We start from the raw sequence: 19,398 nt of genomic DNA, 5'->3' as shown, positions 1-19,398 counted from the left end.
ATCTATCTAATTATATAAAATCCTCCAAACTACAAATTCTAGAACGAAATAAGGCTTTTCACTGTCCTCGCCCACCGAATGCTCCAATGTTCATACATATATCGAGGCATGTGAAGAGATAAGTCTCCGGATATCGTCGCTCCGCTCCGATCCCGGGAACATGAGAAGGGCGTCAGGTGGGGCCGGGAGGTTGGGTGGTCGTGGATGTCAATTACTCCTTTTGCATGGCGCGAGCTGCGTTCCTCCTGATGGCTCGGGCTAGATTCCGGCGCGTTGTCGCGGCGGAGGTTGCGTTGCCGCTGGCCACTGATGTCTCGTCGTTAACTAATGGACACTTTGAAGTATATAGAAATGAAAGCAACTTACTCTGAACAGGAACAACACCTCCAAACGGACCCGCTCTAGCACCGTTCTGGCATCGCACAAGACACGCGTTGTCCTGACCAGCCACGGTACCAGTGCACGTCTGACCCGCCGGAATGGCAGCCGTCAGCGGGAAATCCGTCTCATTGCCATCCCGATCACGGGAGTTCTTTCCGGGGGGAGACTGCGTGACTTTGATATCGGTCCAGTCCTGGCCGCTTGCGTCCGCGCTGATCATGCATGTGTACGGGCCCGCGCCGTCGGCGTTTACTTGATGAAGCGTCATCTTCACCTGCCCGCCTGCGGTGACTTGGGGAAGGGAGTCGCCGGTCATGGCCATGATCGCTTGCGTTCCGGCTTCGAGGTCGTTGGCTCCGGCGCCGATGGTCTCGCCGAAGGTGTCGGCTGAGGCGCCGCGGAAACGCGTGCTGTCTTGCTGGAAGGGGTTGCGTCGGGTTCCGTCGCGGGGGGTGTCTGGGTCGACGCCTAGAGCCACTAGGTTGTGTTAGTTAGAGGTAGAGGTAGAGGTATGTTTTCGTGGTAGGAGAGCTACTTACTACCAGACCCGCCGGCGTTTCCAGTGGCATTGGTGATCACGCCGTGGCTAGCAGCTAGCTGGGCGGTGGCGATGAGGCCGAAGGCGACGATGGCTTTGAATGAAGACATTATTGTTTATGTATGAAGGTCGGTATGGACTAGGTAGGTAAAGAAGGCCTAGGATTATATGCTTGAAAATACCTGACCGGCAGGGAAGAAGTGAAAGAAGAAGGATCTTGAGGAGTTGAGAAGCTGGAAGTGAACTGATGATGCGATGATGAGAGAAGATTACATTGTCTTCGGCGCGAAGCGGTGTTCTTATACACATTTTCGTTGATGAAGATTCATGAATCTTTTGCCTCCGCTCATGCCCCCTTCTCCGTCTCCTGTTTCCTAGTTCTACCTACCTGAACCAAGCTGTTTCTGCCAAGACGGCTTCCAGTGCCGTTCCTCACTGGTTGGTATGGGAAACAGGACTTCGACCATTCCTAATCTGGCCAAAGTGAAGTCCAACCGCCATGAATGAGACTTATCACGGTATAATAGAATGGAGGTATTGTGGCTGAGCTCAGTAGTTTGAGCGGGAATATGGCTGCCGGATAGAGTAGCTAAGGAGTTGACACCTGGTTGGAGAGCCAATCGCAATCGAGGATTCGGTTAAGCTTTCGATTCGCAGAGCCCCGGATTTCCTGTCGCGGATTGGCCCGAGCAAGGAGATCGTTTCGAGACCTGGTCAGATCGTGTTTGTTTAGGAAAGGCAGTATGATTCGCAAGGACTGCCTATTTGGGAAGACATGTTTCCTAAATGAGCGATCATTGAGAGTGTTCATGTTGAATGCTCTAGGAGATATCGGTCTAGTTTGTGTGATATTTCGGAATGGTTTATTCTATGTTGAAATCTATCATCAATCAACACTTGGTGATGCTACTTACATATCATCGACATACTGCACATCTCATACTCGAAGTATCTAACGAACCGATCAACTTGAAATATGCCAGCAGGATGTCACTCTGAAATATCGACGTCCAAACGAAAATCCAGGTGATCTGTGGATCCTCAAAGCTCAGATCTATCTAGGTTAAGCGGGTACGAAGATTATTGCACAGACGGATCTTGGTCGTTTCATTCGGTGCGTTGCCGAAAGTATTCCGGGTTCATTTCGTTGATTTTGGTATTCTGTTTCGATATCAAAACTAGGAGTAATACTCCATTAGCAGAGGCCTCAGTGTTCTAATTGGTCGCCTATAGAAGGTCTTCTTGGTCTTGTATGCAAACAGGTGAGATTAGCTGGTTAAGGTAAATGTTGGTTCTACCCCGGTATAGGTGGGGTTTCAAGTGGTCAATGCTTTGATCTGACGGACCAATCGGATTCTTTGTAAAGACCCACCTCCTATTAGCTATCACTTGTGAACGCTAATTTTCAACTGAAAACCAACTGGCATCGGCATCAACTCTTCAATTTTCTTAGGTCGAAACGCAAGACATGCGGACTCATGAATTGTAAAGAAACGCGCAACAAATTACCCTACCTTTCTATGCTTGCGCCCGTACACGCTAGGAATCATACATGATCGATGGAATGACCTAATGTCTGGTTCCGCCTTGGGTGCTCCCTGAATCACAGTCCCCGGTTGACTCATCCCCAACTCAATGAGACCCCTGCTCCGCCTCCCTCTTCACTCTATTACAAGCTTCTACACCATACCTAGAATTAGCCTTCGTTCTTTTTCACATTCCCTCATGGTAAAGAGAAAGTCGGAGGTGCTAGGCGACAGCTTCAATATTCAACCACCTTCTCGAATAAGAAAGATGGAAGCACAACCAATAACCACCACTATTGAGCTCACCTCCAAGGAGGCTCAGCTCAAAGACTTGCTTCTAGATGTTGCGAAATTCATAAATGGGTCAGGCAGTTTAGAAGAGCCGGTTGTATTACGCTGGGCTGGTGGATGGGTTCGGGACAAACTCCTCGGAATCCCGTCACATGATATCGATACAGCCATCAACGTGATGACGGGTGAGGCGTTTGCATTAAAACTATGCGAGTTATGTCAACAGCCCGCCACCATTAAAAAGCATGTTCTCGCAGAGTCTGATGTTGGTAATCTTCACAAGATTGCCCGAAATCCAGAAAAGTCCAAGCATCTCGAGACCACGACCATCAAACTTTTCGGATATGATGTCGACTTCGTCAATCTCCGCAAGGAGACTTATACTGAAGATAGTCGCAATCCGCAGATGGAGTTTGGCACTGCCGAAGAGGATGCACTACGAAGAGATGCGACTGTCAATGCTCTTTTCTACAACCTCAACACTGGTAAAGTTGAGGACTTCACTACTGGACTGAAGGATATGAAGTCGCGGTTGATCAGAACACCGTTAGAACCATTCCAAACATTTATGGACGATCCTCTCCGCGTGCTTCGATTAGTCAGATTCGCTAGTCGCCTAGAGTTTACTATTGACCCTGCTGCCGAAGAGGTCATGGGTGATCGTCGCGTCCTAGACGCTCTCCGATTGAAGATTAGTCGCGAGAGAGTCGGCGTTGAAGTTGAGAAAATGCTCAAAGGTAAGTTTGTATGAGGTAAAACCGTGACCCCAAGTTATTAATGCGATATAGGAAACCACCCTCGCAAGTCTTTAGAATACTTTGAGAAACTTGGACTCTACCATACAGTTTTTACGGACCCGACTCATTCAAATATTCCAGTCCCTGATATCTCTAATTGGAAGATAGCATACGAGCTTTTTGATTCTCTTCGCCAAAATAAAACCCCTGGATCTATCTATGATGCTCTCGTGCGATCAGATGAGGCTGACTACTACGCTTGGATCCTAGTGGCCATCTGCCCCTGGGAGAGTGTTGAAGATCCTCCTCATGTCAGTGGGAAAGGCAAACAGCCGCCCCCTTTCGTGACATTGGCTGCGAGAGAAGGTATCAAGGCCTCCAACAAGATCAGCGACCTTGCAACCGCTGCACACAATAACAGAGCGGAAATAATGTCCTTGATGATGGCAGTCTCAGAAAATGCGCCCTTCATCTCCGAGAGGGATAGATTCGGTATGGCTATTCGGAATTGGGAGGCAAAAGCTGGTCACTGGAGAGTACAGGTCATGTATGCCCTTTTAATTGAGGCCATGGAAGTTCTGGCTCCAGACTCTGCGAAGTCAGGTAAGCATCGGTACCGACAACTTTTTTACGTGTTTCACCGACATTAACAAGCCACCAGTCAGTAAAGACGACTTTCTACACAAGTGGCAACTCTTCTTAGACCACCTTCAAGAACTCGATGTCATGGAAGCCCCATCGTTGAAGCGACTTATTGACGGTAACCAACTCGCTAAGGCCTTGGGTGTCAAGCCTGGTAAATGGATGGCGGAAGCACTGAATGTTTGCATCAAATGGCAGTTGCGCCACCCCGAAGCGACCGACCCAGCGGGCGCCGTCGAAGATGTCCGGAGCCAAAGAGCTGAATTGGGAATTCCGGGGAAATAGCGGTCTGGTTTCGATGAATGATACCCTTAGATTTGAGGAGGTAGCACCAAGGTGATGTATCAATAAAATGAATGAGACATGAGAACCACAGAGATTTTTATGAATTTCCGAAAACCGATCGTTAACATCGTGAGCAGTTCTCCCATATGGTTATGATCGACATATTAGATACCTAATGAAAGAAACCCTAAGCCGCCGTAGGCGAAAAATTCAATTCATATCATGCGAAAAGGACCCTTAGCACCGAATGATGCAAATGCAAAGGCAAAGTTGAAGGATTAAATCCACCTGTCAATAAATTTCATGTGGAAAGCAGTGTGGTAATCAGCACTATCCAAGAGTAGGGGTGCGCTGTAAGTAGGGGCTAAGACATGCAGGATAGCGTGCTTTCTAGCGACGATGTCACCTAACCAGGAAGCCGGGCTCCTACGGGCGCTATACTAGCTGCTCGACGCGTGATATACAGGTAATTACGCATAGCACAAGCCCGCCGTACTCCACAGCAGCATGCTAACACAACGGGCGCTAACCTAATTGGCCGGTCGACCGAAATCCCTTTACGTCTTATGCGGTCTGCGCTTGCCCGAATCGAACAGCGATCTTCCCGACTAGGTGGGGGGCGTCGGGCGTCGTCCGTTCTAGAACGCGGGTGCAGAGATCATGATGACAGCATTCGACGTGGTGCGAGGCTAGCTTAGGCTCTTATCTAGTACTTACCTACATACCTAGGTCCTACCTATACATACCGCACATGGATATAGTACCTAGTATTAGCGAGACCCCTACGCGAAAATGCTTTCGAAGACGTCCACTGCACTTGGTATTAATTGCGCTACTGAACCCGGCCGCAGCGCAATTCTTTCTTAGCTCATGCCGTTTATTGCATAGCAGCACCAACTTGAAACGATCATCGCGGGCTTATGTCTATATCGATCGCGCGTGATTGGACGGACGGATGGTGGGTTGGTTGGTTGCATGAGATAGGTACGTTGGCGTGGGTGAGGGCTTTGTCAGATTTTCGTACCCGTCTCTTCTCTTCCCGGCTTAGAGATAGATAGTACGGTGTCGGTGTCGGGGAAGGGTGGTGAGTTCGACCGGATGATCTGCGTGCTGGTTATATGTATATAGAAGGATATATAGACTGGGAGGCTAGGGCGGGTAGGGCATCCCTCCACGTTTCTCGAATTTTAAATTGCCTGGCTCGTACGCCTATCTGTACTTTTACGTTTTTTCCTTTTTCCTTTCTTTTCGATGTATTCGAATCGCTCTGGGAACGACCCGTTAATCCGCTGAGCCTAGTATGGCTTTATTCAATTGGGAATGGTCCGCTGGAGGGGTTTGGATCGTGGCCGGCGTGGTCGCAGTGGCATATTACGTGATTTCGGCGTTTGCGACCTGGTACCGCCTCCGAGATGTCCCTGGTCCGTTTCTCGCTTCCTTTTCGTACCTGTGGCTGGCAAATGTTGCGAAGAGCGGGAAGCAGTTCTGGGTGTATCGGGACATGTACAGGAAGTACGGGCCTTTGTTTAGAGTTGGACCAAATGAACTTTCCACGGAAGACCCGGAAGTTATTAGGAAGATAAATGCGGCTCGGAGTTCGTACGGGAGAGACCCTGTGAGTTAGATTCATCGCTTATGTCAGATCTAGTGAACGATACACCAAAGCAACCTGGTGAATACATGGATGACTCTTTCATTTTCACGTTACATATGTGAATTAGCTGACCCCTGATATTAAAGTGGTATGTGGCTGCGAGGTTCGATCCATATCATGATAACGTCTTCACCCTTCTCGAAGCTGGACCCCACGATAAATTCAAGGCGAAGATAGCTGGCGCATATGGAGGCCGTGAGACACCTGCTCTAGAACCCGGAATTAACGATCAAATCAACTCGCTTCTCGACCTACTTAGACGCAAATATATATCAAACGACGAGTCGGGAGAATTCCATCCAGTGGACTTCGCAGAGCTTATATCTTTCTACACGGTAGATGTGATCACACGATCTGCGTTCGGAGAAGAGTTTGGATGCTTGAAGACGGACTCCGATGTGCATGGATTCCTTGCCAGTGTGAAGGACAGCTGGGCTAGCATAGCGATAGCTCTGGATGTACCTTACTTCAGAAATATACTGTTTTCGCAGCTGTTTCTGAAGTTCTTTGGACCGAAACCGACGGATTCGGCGGGGATGGGGAAACTTATGGGGTAAGTGAAGTTGATAAACTGGAATTACAACAGGATTGGTCTTATTAACTTCGAGTAGAATAGCGAAGGAGGTCGTCTCTAAGCGATTTGCCGGTGATGAGGAAAAACAAAAAGACATGCTTGTGAGTCTCCTATCATCAAGGGGAAAAGGGGCGTTATTTTGTGGGGCACTGACACATCACCCCCGGAAATAGGGGGCGTTCATAAGTCACGGACTCAACCGACAAGAATGCGAGACGGAAGCTCTCTTTATGATTATTGCCGGGTTTGAGAATACAGCATCCGTAATTCGCACGGCTTTTCTGTACTTGATGGCTTGCCCGCGGGTATATCAAAAATTCAAGAATGTGGTGTTGCAGACCGTTCAAGACGGCAAAGTATCCAGCCCGATCACATATGAGGAGGCGAAAAGGATACCGTACTTGCAGGTATGTTTAATCTATTATGATATATCGGGGATTTTATTGACCATGCTTTGGGCTAGGCCGTAATCTACGAGGGCATCCGCATGCGCCCACCAGCCCCAGGTCTCTATCCGAAGTCGGTACCCCCGGAAGGCGACGTGATCCACGGCAAATTTATCCCAGGCGGAACAGCCATCGGAATGAACACCTCGGCGGTGATGCGTTCAACAGAGCTTTTCGGCGCCGACGCAGATGTCTTCCGCCCGGAACGATTTATGGAAGTAGATGAAGCTACACGTGCTGAGATGGAACGCAACGTCGAACTTGTGTTTGGGTATGGCCGATGGATGTGTGCCGGGAAACCGGTTGCGTTTATGGAGCTCAATAAGATATTCTTTGAGGTGAGTTAATTGAGCCATGGGGTTGGGATCATCGTAAGGGGATATTATGCTAACAAAATCCTCAAATGCAGCTGTTTCGAGAATTTGATTTCCAGTTGGTTAACCCAATGAAACCATGGGATTCCCTGAGTTACAGCCAATTCATCGAGGAGAACATGTGGGTGCGGGTGACGAAACCAGAAACGACGTAATTTACGGATTGAGGTCACTTCTACTAGGGTAGACAAAATGCACCGCCTGTTCGAATGGATTTGTGTTGGAAATACCCTTTCATGTTTGGATGTTTCTAGACTGAAATTAGCTAGTCTGAAAGGGGAGGTCATATGCCTATATCTAACAATAAGATATATAATCGGCGCGAAAGATCCGTTTCGTAAAGAGAAAAAACTCATCAGTACCTAGGCATAATAGGTGTATATAAAAGTATTAGTCAATCCGTTCCGACATGGCCTTGCGCAAGTCTTAAAAGTGTGATGCTAGATGTCTCGTGCTCCTTGGACCAAGACTATCGAGGCAAAACAAAGTCTTATCATGACGAAGTTCCATTCTGTTCCATAATGTCGTGTAAGAGGTCTATGGGTGAAGTCTTATAAGATAAGACTGAGAGCCCCAGCACTCCTGTCTTTTCTCTTTAACAAAAAAGCTTCACAATTTACCTATCCCAGACTCCAAAACAGATTAAAGTGGCCTCGGAAGCATGAGACACAAGATCAAATAATCTTTGTGCGAGTATTTAATATTGTCATATGTGGCTGAATATAGCCCCTATTCCAGGTTTTCTATACATACGATCTTCTTTTATTTCATAGGTAACTTTACGCGCCAACCTGTACATCTAAAATTAAAAGAGTTGGATCATATTTACAGAGGTCGCTATGGTAGAGCGGTTCGTAGTCAGGATCAAGGCTTCTGAGATGATTCTATGAGCTTTTAGGAGATGGATTCTTATTTGTTCCTCACGGTGATATTGCGGCACAGTCCACCCCTTTATGCTTACACATCTCCTGAGCAGAATCTCGAATTTTGGTCAGGTCCGCCCGTGTGACAATTAGCAGAAATTGTGTGAAACGATGACAAGATATACCTCATTTATCGAGCTATGGCCTATTTATACAGCTCTCATTCGAAATGTTGAGAAAATCATTGCGGAACTAAGAGGCAGGCTACAACCTAGGCAACTATTGGTTGTCTACCTAGTAGTTGGGCTCCCAGCCTCATGACTCACATGACCGCCATGCCTATTTGACGAGAAGATTTCTATTTGATAGAATGTTGGAGAGAGCTTTCTATCTTGTATTTCCTCCAATTTACTTATATTTACCATATTTCCTCTTTTTTTTCCACATCTACCTGGGCATAAGAATTTAGCGCCACAATGAGTAATCTCTCCACAGGGGAACTTCAACGAGAGGGATGTAGTCGAAATGAGGATTTTAAAAGAGTGCATATCGCAGCCCGACCTCTGCGACGTCAGGTCACTCATCAGGTATACACCCGGCTTTCGGGATCTATTCCAAGTAACTATTACGACAGTGCCAGTGCTCCATTCGTATGGGAACAGAGTGATGATTCATCTTCCGCTCCAGACCCGGAGCCTTCAGACAGCCTATCCCAAAAACAAACTGATGACCGCATAGAAGAATGGATGGAGAGAATGAAGTTCGTCAGCTACCCTTATTTTCTAATTTATGGTGATTAATATAACATAGTGTTCATGGCCAAGAAGCCGGTACGGAACATACCAAAGAAACTACCTACGCAACTGTAGGGACTTACCCATTCGCTGTCGGAGTGGTAGACCCGGACACGCTAGCCCCGAGCATAGTTGGGAGCCATTTCAGTGATGACAGTCTACCGAGTAGACCGACGTCTCCCGTGCATCCACCCCCTGTGATGCAAAGACACCCGGGCCAAGAGCCAGTGGTCCTCCTTCCACCTGGTTACGTCCCGCCCGAGAGACGCGCGGAGCGAGAACGTGCAAACCAGATAATCGTATCCGAAAGCTCGGAAAGGCGCCGCCGTCGCCGCGAAGAAAGAGATAGAGATCGACAACGATACGACTAAGAATGTTGCCGCATTTGATATATTCCCAAGGGGCTAGTGTGGAGATCGAAGGCTTATGAGTGAGGGCGCGCGATTCTCTGGTTTTATTGGATGTAAACGATTTACGATGTTACGACTCTTGAAATGCAGAAAAAAACAAAGTGTTTCTAACTCATTGGGGGCGAATATACGAGTTCTTTCTTACCTAGGCAAATTATCTGATAGCAATGAAATTCGGGTGCATAACAGAATGTTCAGGCACCAGTTGGACGCTAACACCAAATGGGCTTGCAGCCTAACTTATGGGACCCGCTGGGATGCTGAGGATTCTTGATTACTTATGCCAGATAAAAAAACCATATATCGTAAACATATCCACAGTAAACTTGTAAAATCTGATGGACAGAGAAGCGAAACTCTAGACCAAACGAGTTCTGTGATCGACTACATTTAGAGACTAGAGTTGAGACTTCACACATAAGCTTTAGTATATCGAGTAACCTACCAAGTAATTGGTTAAGAAGAGCAACTAGAATCAAAAGCGAGGATGGAGAAGCTTTTACCGTCATATCTCCAGCGATCCGATGTCGACGCAGCTTCGGACCCAAATCTGAATTCTTGGCTTTTTAAGATTCCCCTCGAGATCCTGTGGGAAATCTCATCATTTCTCCCACAGAAATCAGCCGTCTGTTTCACGCTCACCTGTAAGCTCGCCCTGCATACCCTAGGTACATCGTCATGGAAATATAAAAGTATCGTAGAGACTGAGATGCGGTTACCGCCACGATGGAGATTGATGAGGCTCCTAACTCACGACATAAGGGAGCCGGGTTTCGCAGCTTGCAGGGCCTGTATGATACTACATCGACAGTACCCATTTCTGGCAAGGCCTAGTGAATATCGGAAATTCAAGTTCAAGCTGTACTGCCCGTCTCAGCGCCCGGTTATGGAATTCCTGCCTCTGGACGACGCCGGATTTGGTTACAATTTTGCCTGGGAGCATCTTCTGCATGGAATGAAATCTTCGCCCGTTGATTCGGACTCGCCGATCGAGTATCTCTCCGGCTCGTTCCGGGTCCCGCATCCCTACCTCAAATACACGGTTTCGTCTTCCGCGCGTCGCGTCAGAGGCCGCGATAGAGACCGTACCCGGGGCAGTTTGGTTATCCGGCATGACCACTGTATCAGCTTATCTTCTCCTGAGCGGCCATTGAGACCTGATGATATCCTTCGCATCCCGTTAAGGATCTGCCCTCATCATAATCCTCCGGCAAATAAACTAATTATGAAAAACGCAGCTGAATATGCGACCCTGAACAGCCCTATTTTCACTCACTCCATCGTGTCCGCCTTCCCCGTGACCCAGAGGACGAAAGCCCACAAATCCGGTGTGTTTCGGAAACCGTCAGCGGAGGAGTTGGAGCGGATGACCTTCATCGACAACAACAATAACCTTCTTTTCCAGTGCCGGTCTTGTCATACGAAGTGGAGAGCTCAGTACACAGGTGATAAAGGTAACGGACAAGATGAGCTTACGGTCTCTGCGTTTCATCCATTCGCGGTTGGCTCAAGCTTGAGCGTTAGATATTTTCGCTTGTGGGAGAGACACTTCGGCAATTACGGAGAATGATGAGTTTTTTTAGTAGGAAGGGAAACTATCCCGATTTTGAGGTCGAGTGATGTGTGTTCCAGGGCTCCATCCCGAACTATTTGTCAAGTCGTATGTATTTCACGGATTTGGTTGTTGTATAATTAATAGTCGGGTACGATGAAACAGATTTGGGCTGTGTCATTACTTGGGGCAGGGATTGATTGTCTAGTTTATCCGCTCTGAGATGGGGATACCTTGACCTTGACGGTGACACGAACCGCGATGTGCCGGACACCATTTGGAGATGAATGCGGGTCTTTCGCCTTAGCTCGTTTACCTTAGACGAATATAGGTGCCTAGCAGTATTGACGGTCGTGCGATGAAGCGTAAAACAACAATTGGTACTATTAGTACCTGCAGAATTGAGAATTGTCTTGGCTTACAAAGTGATGATAGTGTAGATGGTGATAGAGGTTAAGATAACGTTTGGAACTACCGTATTGAAGCTTTTGATCAAAAAGTCTTAGGCGTTTCGCCCTATCGGCAAGCGCCGATTCGAAGTGCAACCCTTGCAGCCTTAGTCAGTTGTTAGGGAGGGAGGTGGGGGCCGGGGCTCCGGTTCACGCTAGCAAACTGGATATCTCCATTATCTCCGTCATTCTTGAATTTAACCTTTTGTTCCTGCATCAGATGGGTTGAACGGAGCCTTCCTTCACAACCGATTCTCTTGTTTCTATTTGTCTGAAGTTATTTGACTCTGAAACTGTAATTCTACGCATAAGACGGTTATCGGCAATTGACACGCTTGGAATTCATTGGAGAGTGCGGCACGGAAATTGATCTAACGAATCGGGCAGGCAGAAGGATTAACTGAAGAAATTACTGAAGTATTTCGTACTTCCCCATATTTAAAATCTGGGATAGGAAGGTTGAAGGTACATCACCTCTACATTTAAATTTAGTAAAGAGGCACAAATACCTGGGCAGCTGGGTAGGTACCTAGTATGTAATATGTAGTGCACCTTCGTTAATGAATAGTAGAAAGTACTAGGTATGAAGTATCTTTTGTGCAATAAATGTCTACCTAGTAGTAACCTTGAATTAATTGAATAAATCACAGCGACATTATTGAAATTAACTTTAACTTTATCAAACTCCAAAACTTTTCAAACATAATCCATCATCATCTAGTTACATCTTTCAACGTTCGCCATCATCCTATACTACCTACGCTATCTCGCGTGCCAAGACCACCATTTTCTTACCAATAAATGCGAGTCTCGTATTGAATGTGGACATGTTTGTTAGTACCCGGCAAGTCACCGAGGCTGTGTACCCCATGTCATAACAGTCTGCACATACACATGCACTGCCCCAGGGGTGTCAGATCCGTCGACGCACTGGGAACCAAAGCAGCCAAAGGTCGACTTAGGGAAGCTTAGGGAAGGCAAAGAACCAGAATTGGACCGTCACATTGTGGACATTGTGGACATTTGTGGCACAACAGAGCGAGAGGGATCGTTAAATCTGTGCAGTATTACGCTGTATTACTAGTACTGCGACCCCCCCGGGTTTACCAACTGGTCAATATTGCCAACAACTAATTCTTCCATCACCTTGCATTTCGCATCTCACACCTTTTTTCTCCCTTCGTTCGTTCATTCATTCGTTTTTTCCCCGTATTCTGTATTTGTTTCTTCTAACCTCATTATTTCCGCTTCCGTCGCCTTAAAAATTTTAGGTGGTACATTTCGCTCGCTTCGCCACCATTTGAACACTATCTGTCTAACCCTCACGAAGCCAACGTTTATACAACCATTTTCTGGGCATTTCTCCAGACTACGACCCGAATCAATCTGAGACAACAATTAGTGTCGCGCGCGTTGTGGTTAGCGGAAGGAGATCATACAAACAGCATACCGTTTTCATGATCGCATCAATCTGGACTTGATCGCAAAATTATTTTAGGTGGACAGGGGAAGCTAAATGAACGCTGGTCGGATTTGAAGAATTCTCTAGGAAATGAAGTTCTCGATGGGAGCGCCGCTGTTGGCGGCTATCTCCTTTGCTTCGGTCATCCTTCCCGCGACGGCCGAACGAATATTACAATCAACCTCCCTTAACATCTGCCAAGAAAACTCCGGATTTACCGCCAGTTTATTTAACGTTGTCTATAACCCTAGTGAAGGTGTCGCCCATGTCAACATCTCCGCTATCTCAACCATTGAAGCGAAGGTTGTCTTCGATATCGATATCAGCGCCTATGGATACTCTTTTCTTCACAGGACTATTGATCCTTGTGATGTCGGTCTAGCAGGTTTCTGCCCCATGATATCTGGAAAGTTGGGAGATCCTTTTGTGCTTCCGGTTGGCAAAGATGCTACTGGCAATATCCCTTCCATCGCCTACGACTTTCCCGATCTCGACGCTAAAGTTAAGGTTTTTATCAATGCCACTGATGGCGACCGAGCAGGCCAAAGCGTCGCTTGCGTCGAAGCCTTGATCTCGAACGGACAAACTGTCAATCTGATAGGTGTAAAATGGGCCTCTGCCGTTGTCGCTGGTTTGGCCCTTGCTTCTTCCGCATTTTTATCTGGTTTGGGACACACGAATGCCGCTTCCCATGTGGCTGCGAGCGCATTGTCGCTGATGAGCTACTTCCAAGCTCAGGCTATGGTTGGCCTTGTCGGAATCCCACTGCCCCCCGTCGTGCAGTCTTGGACTCAAGATTTCCAGTGGAGCATGGGTATTATTAGTGTCGGGTGGAGTATGTCAATCTATGATCCCCCACCACTATGGGGTGATTTCGATGGTATCGTGAGAATTCTTGCTAACTTCTAATGTTCTAGTGCAACGCATTTTCACCTGGTATCAGCGATCGACAGGGGGTGTTGCATCCACGCTAATCACACAGGTAGACTCTCTAGCGACGGTATCCGTTCAGGTCCAAAAACGTGCCCTCGATCTTTTTGAACGTGGAGCGTCAATGCTTCCTCGTAGCGTGGTGGAACATGGCTCGAATCTTATGAAGCGTGGGAATGTCCAGACCAGCTTTGGTAGTTATATCGTGTATGGCATCCAACGTGTCGCCTTTCGAGCGGGAATTGAGAGCACAAATCTCTTCCTCACTGGAATCGTCTTTTTCTACATCATCATGGCTCTGACCACCTTTTTCGTGGTTGCCTTTAAGGGCGGTTGCGAATTGGCTGCGAAACAAAAATGGATGAAGGGTGATACCTTCCTAGAGTTCCGCAACGGTTGGCGTGAGTGCTCCCAAGCTGATATTACTTTATATCCGTCTTTTCATAGTAGCTGAATACTGACTTATGTGGGTTGTAGGTACTGTTCTAAAAGGCATTCTCTTCCGAATGGCCCTCGTCGGGCATCCTCCGGTGACCATCCTCTGCTTGTGGGAATTCACCCAGAATGACTCACCTGCGTTGATGGTTATGGCTGTATTCTTCTTGCTTGCTCTTAACGCCGTCCTTGGCTGGGCAGCATATAAGGTCATCCGTGTTGCGCGTCGATCAGTTACACTGCATAGAAACCCGGCCTATATCCTATTCTCTGATCCTCAAACCCTTAACAAATGGGGTAAGTGTCTATACTTCATGAATTTCCGTCAATGATGGCTTAATTCATGTGCCGAAGTATCACGCGTTTACTAACTTGATATTTCTTAGGTTTCCTCTACATCCAATTCCGTGCCTCTGCTTATTACTTCATCGTTCCGGTCCTTGGGTACACTATCGTGAAATCATTTTTCATCGCATTTGGCCAGAACTCTGGCATCGCTCAAGCCATCGGATTCATTCTCATCGAGGCCGCAGCTCTTATTGCTGCCGCTGTTCTACGACCTTGGATGGACAAGAAGACGAACTCTTTCAACATCACCATCTGCGCCGTCAATTTCATCAACGCCATTTTCCTGTTAATTTTCACCAAGGTTTTCGATCAGCCACCTCTCGTCACTGGTGTTGTGGGTGTGGTGTTATGGATTCTGAATGCGGCTTGCACACTGGTTCTCCTGCTTATGTTGATTGTCACCACAGGCCTAGTAATCTTCAATGGTAACCCTGACGGACGCTATAAGTTTATGGCCGATGACCGGACCTCTTTCATGAAGTCCCAGAGTCAGCTTGCCACTACCACCGAACTCGATGCTTTGGCTATAACTGCACGTGGCGAGAAGCCAGGATATTCATCCGTTCTCGATCTGGAGGACGACTCATCCTCCCACAACCGTGGCTCTGTATACCGAAGCGAAGGGTCTGCGATTGAGTCGATTAACAACTCACACCACGCCCCATCTCACTACGCTCCACCCCGCTCGCCTGTCGACCCAATCAACAGAACTGCCAGCCCATATAACGGCTCAGTATCGTCGGTTGGACGAGCACAAAACAATGCCAGCCCGGCAGGTTTCAAACCGCCCACTAGTCCAAGGTAAGAGATCCTGCCCTGACTTCTTTTTTTGATAGCCAGTATTTATTAACACTATATAGCCCTTGGCAACGTGGAGCCGGTTACGAGCACTGAAGACATTAATCAATAATGAATATGACGTTTGGGTATGGTCTAGTTTTAGACGAGCAACCAGATACCCCCAAAAATCCCTTTGTGAGATAGGTTCTTGTTTTTGTGCATATACCGACGCGCCGCTAGCTCAGGCCACGATTTACTACCTCAAATAGGGTGAAATAGTATTGAAAGGATTCTTACCTTCCAATCGTTTTACCCGAAACACGAGGTCTCCCGTTCTGCGTGTGCTGGTAGCCTAGTGTGTTGGTATGAGCAGTTATTTTTGGCATCAATGGCGTTGGGCGGGGGATGGAGGTTATTCGAGCTACATAGCACCGCAGTCTTCGGTTTTCGGCGACCAATTTTATCTTCTGTACATGTGTTAAGTTCCCACCTTCATTCACGGCGTGCCATACGACGTGCGGTATCCCATGAATTATACTGCTATCCTGTATGCCTCATCAATCCTCTCGCATATCTTTGTGTTCGAGGACATCATGAATTAATTATTGAAGAAATACGTGGTTGTGGAGTTTCGTGTTACATAAACATAGATGTCGTAGTGAACGAACTCGGTAATCGATTTGCTTATGTAATGTAACCCCTTTTCAAAGGATGTGGATTGATAGGGATGGTCAGCGTCAGCACGGAATCACAGCCTCAAAGTACTACCTACTATATCAGGTACCTAAGCGCGAAGTTTCCGTATAATCGCCCCCCATAACACTCGGTGATGACGCCATCATTCCGTTAGCGGCTAAACCTCTGCTATGATCTTGTAACTATCCGTATTTCAAGCACTAGGTATATCTTTACCTCGATCATGGAATTTCGAACTAGGACCCTTGGAGTTTTTAGCGAAAATGGCCTCTTGGTCTCTTTCGGATGGGAAATTTCTTTTCAAGAGGACTCTTCCCGATTCGGGTTGAATACTTCTGTCTAGGTATTACCTTCTTAAACATCTGACATTACATAATCTTTATATCAGACGTCTAGTCTTCCTCCAGACCAGTAGCTAGGGGGGTCTATGGGATCGGTGCTCAGCCCGTGGGGTCCCCATTGAGCCCGTAGGGTCCGGTGGGCCGCTAGTCCTGGGTATAGAACAGACCAAGAGCTTTATCTGTATGCATACCGTGTTCTTCGTAGCGAGAGTAGTTAGGAGCTCCTGGCGCGACAACGTTGTGGTTTCCATGCCTTCTGGTTCCGCCTCGTGACACAGCTTCACATAAAAATATAATAATTCCTAGACAGCACCTACCCCTAATCGTTATCAAGTTTAGCTAAGATAGGTAGGTAGGTAGGTATTCAAGTTAAGCATGCAAATGTAGGTAGGTACTATTACCTACTCCTGATATTTGTATAGTGGGTCACTGGATCCATATATAACCCCTTTTACTACCTGGCAGTTAAGGGGCTCAGGGGTAAATTCTCATAAACTACCTTGACTGTCAAAGGTCTTAGGTACTAGGTAGGTAGAATAGTAAATTATATGATTGGATACCTATGACTACCTACCTACCCTGATATAACCTACGATTTGCAGAGCTCTTAGGGATGCACATTGAACGTTTTATATCACAGGTTTACTTCTCCAAGCTCGAGAAAGGAGTTAAGACTAGACTTGTATTCACAACTGATTCAACTCAACGCTCCTAGCTCCCAGAGTAATATTCGCGGTGTGTGTAGTCTTTTCCTTCCTTTAAGGGTTATTCTTTGGGGGCGGCTTCGGCGGAACAGTGGTCTTGACCGTTCCCATGTGTAGTGCGCCTCGGCTTGGTGGCTGTTCATCCCCATCCCCATATGAATCAGCCCAATGCTCTTCCTCCTCTTCATCAAATTGTTCAGCATATGCAGTCTGAGGGTCAGTTTCTTCTTGCTCGTTCTCGGTCGTTTCAGGCTTATCGCTGGTCAAGTCCGCCTCATCGCATGGCTTGGTGTTGTTGTTGGTCTTAGGATCTGCAGAATCGGACATTTTCAACTGTACTACCACTAGAGTCAATCGGTGCTATTCCATGACATTGGTAATAATTTGGCTACTAAGGGGACATACTATGTTTTAGGTATTTTCTAGGCGCACGTCAGGCTTTTTGGGCGAGAAACTTATTAGTATTCGAATAATTCCTCCCTAAATCAGCGGCAGGCTTGGATATTTGAAGGGCGATTATAAGCGGGGTATAGTAGAAGGTAGGCACTTTTTGGTGCCTCAGCCTGCTTCTAGACTGCATATGACTCCTTCGAAATTCTGCCAGCCAGTGAGGCTCCGAAGCCACTATTCCATACGCGGAGTCTGAGGGGCTTAGTACTTCCATTTCTACCTAGTAAAGTGCATCAGATGCATATACCTATAAGTTATCCTCCAGAAACTATGGCCTGTATGAAATACCTTTACGTAGGTAGTTAATTACTGTAGAAACCTACCTAAGCAGGAAGATATCATGGCTGGATTGACAGGGATTTCGATAGGGATACCAGCTTCCTCAATCCCAACGCAACGCGAAGTTGAAGAGCTCCCATGGTATGTCTTACTCCCCAGAGAATCGCGATATAGGTACTCATTCACATCATCGATATCAGGAAATATAGAGGCTATAAAGATTTTACCGCATGCGTTGCGGCCGATGCGGACTTTTTCGCAGTTCGAAGATTTGGACGACTTCATTCACGGGCATTACTAACACTCCAAGATCAAATAGTTGAACTAGAGAAAAGGCTTGATGCAATGGATGAGTTGTTCAGTTTAAAGACGACGAAGCTTGTTGGATCAAATCCTCCTGTTGTCGTTGACTCGACTTTGCTTGGAAAATATCCGCATCCAAGCGTATGTGTTAGCACCGGGCGAGAACCGCCAGAAGCTCGAGATATCAATAACGGTACAATCAGAGATGACGTATTGGAAAGAGCTGAACTTATCTCCCAGATAATTGCTAAGCTGAAGGAGTATGGTATGTCTTGCTGATTTCACACGTATGGCCAATCAACCTAACGGTTGGGGTTGGGCTTTGATTGCTAACGTATCATATCTAGACGGATTATTACTAGATCATTGCTCGTTAATGAATATGTCAGCAGCACCAAAGAGAAATATTCAAAACATCGAAACTTGGTTTGAATGTAATAAGGGCGCGATTATGGAAGAAGAGACAGACTTCATCAAGCATCGAGATGATCTTATATCTGGATGCGGGGAGAAGAAAGCCATTCTTCGATTATTCTTCGAGGACGAGATCATACGGCGGACTAAAATATTTATGGGCCTCTTCAGGAAGAATCCGCCGCCCAGTCTGAGCCTGCGTGACCGAAACGAGATATTTCATTTTAGCGACAGGGCTATAGATGCCTTTGGATCGCTTGCAACTTTGATTATTGCCTTGATAATGCTAATAGCCCCACTATGGATTCTTCAGCGACTTGATGATATATTTTCCAAGTTGGCTGTCATCACCTCTTTCATCATCGTTTGCGTGTTTTTCCTGTCGTTCGCTACTCTTGGGAGACCATTCGAAACGCTAGCAGCCACTGCAGGGTATGAAACTACGTCTGAGTTTATTCGGAATTCTCTAACGGGATGCAGATATTCGGCTGTATTAGTTGTCTTTCTACAGTTAGGAAAGTAAATTTCTAACTGTGACGAGATTGGTACAACATGGACTTGGCAGATGAGAAAGCGGTGAATTTTGGGTAGGATCGCGGTCGGTATGCTCTTCATCTATACCATTCCGATGCCAGGTGACCAGCTGCCATCGGGATCCCCATTGGCCGAACTCCGGTTCGACGAGATATTAGAAGTGCATAGGTACCTAATAGATTGCGTCCGTTGCCCAGGTATAAGTA

At 46.9% G+C, this 19,398-nt stretch overlaps 8 protein-coding genes across 8 annotated transcripts; 6 read left to right on the top strand and 2 right to left on the bottom strand.

Annotated features, from left to right (window-relative positions):
• Positions 1 to 3: 3 nt before the first annotated feature.
• Positions 4 to 1,268, bottom strand: GGS22DRAFT_1570 (uncharacterized protein). Its single transcript, XM_047960443.1, has 3 exons — positions 921 to 1,268; positions 367 to 858; positions 4 to 306 (listed from the first exon to the last, which is right to left on the bottom strand). Exons 1-3 carry the CDS (start codon positions 1,027 to 1,029, stop codon positions 212 to 214), a joined length of 696 nt encoding a protein of 231 aa, XP_047823425.1. The 5' UTR covers positions 1,030 to 1,268; the 3' UTR covers positions 4 to 211.
• Positions 1,269 to 2,352: 1,084 nt separating this feature from the next.
• Positions 2,353 to 4,683, top strand: GGS22DRAFT_148668 (uncharacterized protein). The gene is made up of 3 exons (XM_047959026.1): positions 2,353 to 3,473; positions 3,525 to 4,076; positions 4,135 to 4,683. The coding sequence occupies exons 1-3, from the start codon at positions 2,555 to 2,557 to the stop codon at positions 4,398 to 4,400; spliced, it is 1,737 nt and encodes a 578-aa protein (XP_047823424.1). The 5' UTR covers positions 2,353 to 2,554; the 3' UTR covers positions 4,401 to 4,683.
• An 839-nt stretch (positions 4,684 to 5,522) lies between these two features.
• Positions 5,523 to 7,773, top strand: GGS22DRAFT_1537 (BcABA1, cytochrome P450 monooxygenase). Its single transcript, XM_047959901.1, has 6 exons — positions 5,523 to 6,015; positions 6,141 to 6,607; positions 6,666 to 6,729; positions 6,802 to 7,035; positions 7,092 to 7,412; positions 7,484 to 7,773. Exons 1-6 carry the CDS (start codon positions 5,701 to 5,703, stop codon positions 7,601 to 7,603), a joined length of 1,521 nt encoding a protein of 506 aa, XP_047823423.1. The 5' UTR covers positions 5,523 to 5,700; the 3' UTR covers positions 7,604 to 7,773.
• Positions 7,774 to 8,741: 968 nt separating this feature from the next.
• GGS22DRAFT_1532 (uncharacterized protein) lies at positions 8,742 to 9,760 on the top strand. Its single transcript, XM_047959811.1, has 2 exons — positions 8,742 to 9,071; positions 9,122 to 9,760. Exons 1-2 carry the CDS (start codon positions 8,788 to 8,790, stop codon positions 9,474 to 9,476), a joined length of 639 nt encoding a protein of 212 aa, XP_047823422.1. The 5' UTR covers positions 8,742 to 8,787; the 3' UTR covers positions 9,477 to 9,760.
• A 95-nt stretch (positions 9,761 to 9,855) lies between these two features.
• Positions 9,856 to 11,525, top strand: GGS22DRAFT_148661 (uncharacterized protein). The gene has a single exon (XM_047959025.1). It carries the CDS (start codon positions 10,003 to 10,005, stop codon positions 11,083 to 11,085), a length of 1,083 nt encoding a protein of 360 aa, XP_047823421.1. The 5' UTR covers positions 9,856 to 10,002; the 3' UTR covers positions 11,086 to 11,525.
• A 1,206-nt stretch (positions 11,526 to 12,731) lies between these two features.
• On the top strand, positions 12,732 to 15,722 carry GGS22DRAFT_1508 (TRP-domain-containing protein). Its single transcript, XM_047959370.1, has 5 exons — positions 12,732 to 13,813; positions 13,896 to 14,309; positions 14,386 to 14,640; positions 14,730 to 15,492; positions 15,552 to 15,722. The coding sequence occupies exons 1-5, from the start codon at positions 13,069 to 13,071 to the stop codon at positions 15,583 to 15,585; spliced, it is 2,211 nt and encodes a 736-aa protein (XP_047823420.1). The 5' UTR covers positions 12,732 to 13,068; the 3' UTR covers positions 15,586 to 15,722.
• A 1,335-nt stretch (positions 15,723 to 17,057) lies between these two features.
• Positions 17,058 to 17,793, bottom strand: GGS22DRAFT_148656 (uncharacterized protein). Its single transcript, XM_047959024.1, has 2 exons — positions 17,618 to 17,793; positions 17,058 to 17,550 (listed from the first exon to the last, which is right to left on the bottom strand). The coding sequence occupies exon 2, from the start codon at positions 17,537 to 17,539 to the stop codon at positions 17,267 to 17,269; it is 273 nt and encodes a 90-aa protein (XP_047823419.1). The 5' UTR covers positions 17,540 to 17,550; positions 17,618 to 17,793; the 3' UTR covers positions 17,058 to 17,266.
• Positions 17,794 to 17,815: 22 nt separating this feature from the next.
• On the top strand, positions 17,816 to 19,388 carry GGS22DRAFT_148652 (uncharacterized protein). Its single transcript, XM_047959023.1, has 4 exons — positions 17,816 to 18,082; positions 18,142 to 18,509; positions 18,592 to 19,090; positions 19,139 to 19,388. The coding sequence occupies exons 1-4, from the start codon at positions 18,003 to 18,005 to the stop codon at positions 19,179 to 19,181; spliced, it is 990 nt and encodes a 329-aa protein (XP_047823418.1). The 5' UTR covers positions 17,816 to 18,002; the 3' UTR covers positions 19,182 to 19,388.
• Positions 19,389 to 19,398: the final 10 nt, after the last annotated feature.

Source organism: Annulohypoxylon maeteangense, assembly GCF_022496945.1.
Source record: "Annulohypoxylon maeteangense strain CBS 123835 unplaced genomic scaffold GGS22scaffold_1, whole genome shotgun sequence".
Classification (NCBI taxonomy): Eukaryota; Fungi; Ascomycota; class Sordariomycetes; order Xylariales; family Hypoxylaceae; genus Annulohypoxylon; species Annulohypoxylon maeteangense.
This window is presented reverse-complemented; position numbering and strand designations above follow the sequence as displayed.

What these genes read in the sequence shown, in the direction of transcription:
- GGS22DRAFT_1570 (XM_047960443.1), bottom strand. Translation starts at nt 1,029, where the DNA reads ATGTCTTCATTCAAAGCCATCGTCGCCTTCGGCCTCATCGCCACCGCC. An exon ending in AAACGCCGGCGGGTCTGGTA is followed by an intron (nt 859 to 920) that starts GTAAGTAGCTCT and finishes AACACAACCTAG; the next exon opens with TGGCTCTAGGCGTCGACCCA. An exon ending in AGGTGTTGTTCCTGTTCAGA is followed by an intron (nt 307 to 366) that starts GTAAGTTGCTTT and finishes ACGAGACATCAG; the next exon opens with TGGCCAGCGGCAACGCAACC.
- GGS22DRAFT_148668 (XM_047959026.1), top strand. Translation starts at nt 2,555, where the DNA reads ATGAGACCCCTGCTCCGCCTCCCTCTTCACTCTATTACAAGCTTCTAC. An exon ending in AGTTGAGAAAATGCTCAAAG is followed by an intron (nt 3,474 to 3,524) that starts GTAAGTTTGTAT and finishes AATGCGATATAG; the next exon opens with GAAACCACCCTCGCAAGTCT. An exon ending in TCCAGACTCTGCGAAGTCAG is followed by an intron (nt 4,077 to 4,134) that starts GTAAGCATCGGT and finishes ACAAGCCACCAG; the next exon opens with TCAGTAAAGACGACTTTCTA.
- GGS22DRAFT_1537 (XM_047959901.1), top strand. Translation starts at nt 5,701, where the DNA reads ATGGCTTTATTCAATTGGGAATGGTCCGCTGGAGGGGTTTGGATCGTG. An exon ending in GTTCGTACGGGAGAGACCCT is followed by an intron (nt 6,016 to 6,140) that starts GTGAGTTAGATT and finishes CTGATATTAAAG; the next exon opens with TGGTATGTGGCTGCGAGGTT. An exon ending in GGGATGGGGAAACTTATGGG is followed by an intron (nt 6,608 to 6,665) that starts GTAAGTGAAGTT and finishes AACTTCGAGTAG; the next exon opens with AATAGCGAAGGAGGTCGTCT.
- GGS22DRAFT_1532 (XM_047959811.1), top strand. Translation starts at nt 8,788, where the DNA reads ATGAGTAATCTCTCCACAGGGGAACTTCAACGAGAGGGATGTAGTCGA. An exon ending in GAATGGATGGAGAGAATGAA is followed by an intron (nt 9,072 to 9,121) that starts GTTCGTCAGCTA and finishes AATATAACATAG; the next exon opens with TGTTCATGGCCAAGAAGCCG.
- GGS22DRAFT_148661 (XM_047959025.1), top strand. Translation starts at nt 10,003, where the DNA reads ATGGAGAAGCTTTTACCGTCATATCTCCAGCGATCCGATGTCGACGCA.
- GGS22DRAFT_1508 (XM_047959370.1), top strand. Translation starts at nt 13,069, where the DNA reads ATGAAGTTCTCGATGGGAGCGCCGCTGTTGGCGGCTATCTCCTTTGCT. An exon ending in AGAGTTCCGCAACGGTTGGC is followed by an intron (nt 14,310 to 14,385) that starts GTGAGTGCTCCC and finishes TGTGGGTTGTAG; the next exon opens with GTACTGTTCTAAAAGGCATT. An exon ending in TCAAACCCTTAACAAATGGG is followed by an intron (nt 14,641 to 14,729) that starts GTAAGTGTCTAT and finishes GATATTTCTTAG; the next exon opens with GTTTCCTCTACATCCAATTC.
- GGS22DRAFT_148656 (XM_047959024.1), bottom strand. Translation starts at nt 17,539, where the DNA reads ATGTCCGATTCTGCAGATCCTAAGACCAACAACAACACCAAGCCATGC.
- GGS22DRAFT_148652 (XM_047959023.1), top strand. Translation starts at nt 18,003, where the DNA reads ATGGCTGGATTGACAGGGATTTCGATAGGGATACCAGCTTCCTCAATC. An exon ending in TGCTAAGCTGAAGGAGTATG is followed by an intron (nt 18,510 to 18,591) that starts GTATGTCTTGCT and finishes TATCATATCTAG; the next exon opens with ACGGATTATTACTAGATCAT. An exon ending in ACGCTAGCAGCCACTGCAGG is followed by an intron (nt 19,091 to 19,138) that starts GTATGAAACTAC and finishes AACGGGATGCAG; the next exon opens with ATATTCGGCTGTATTAGTTG.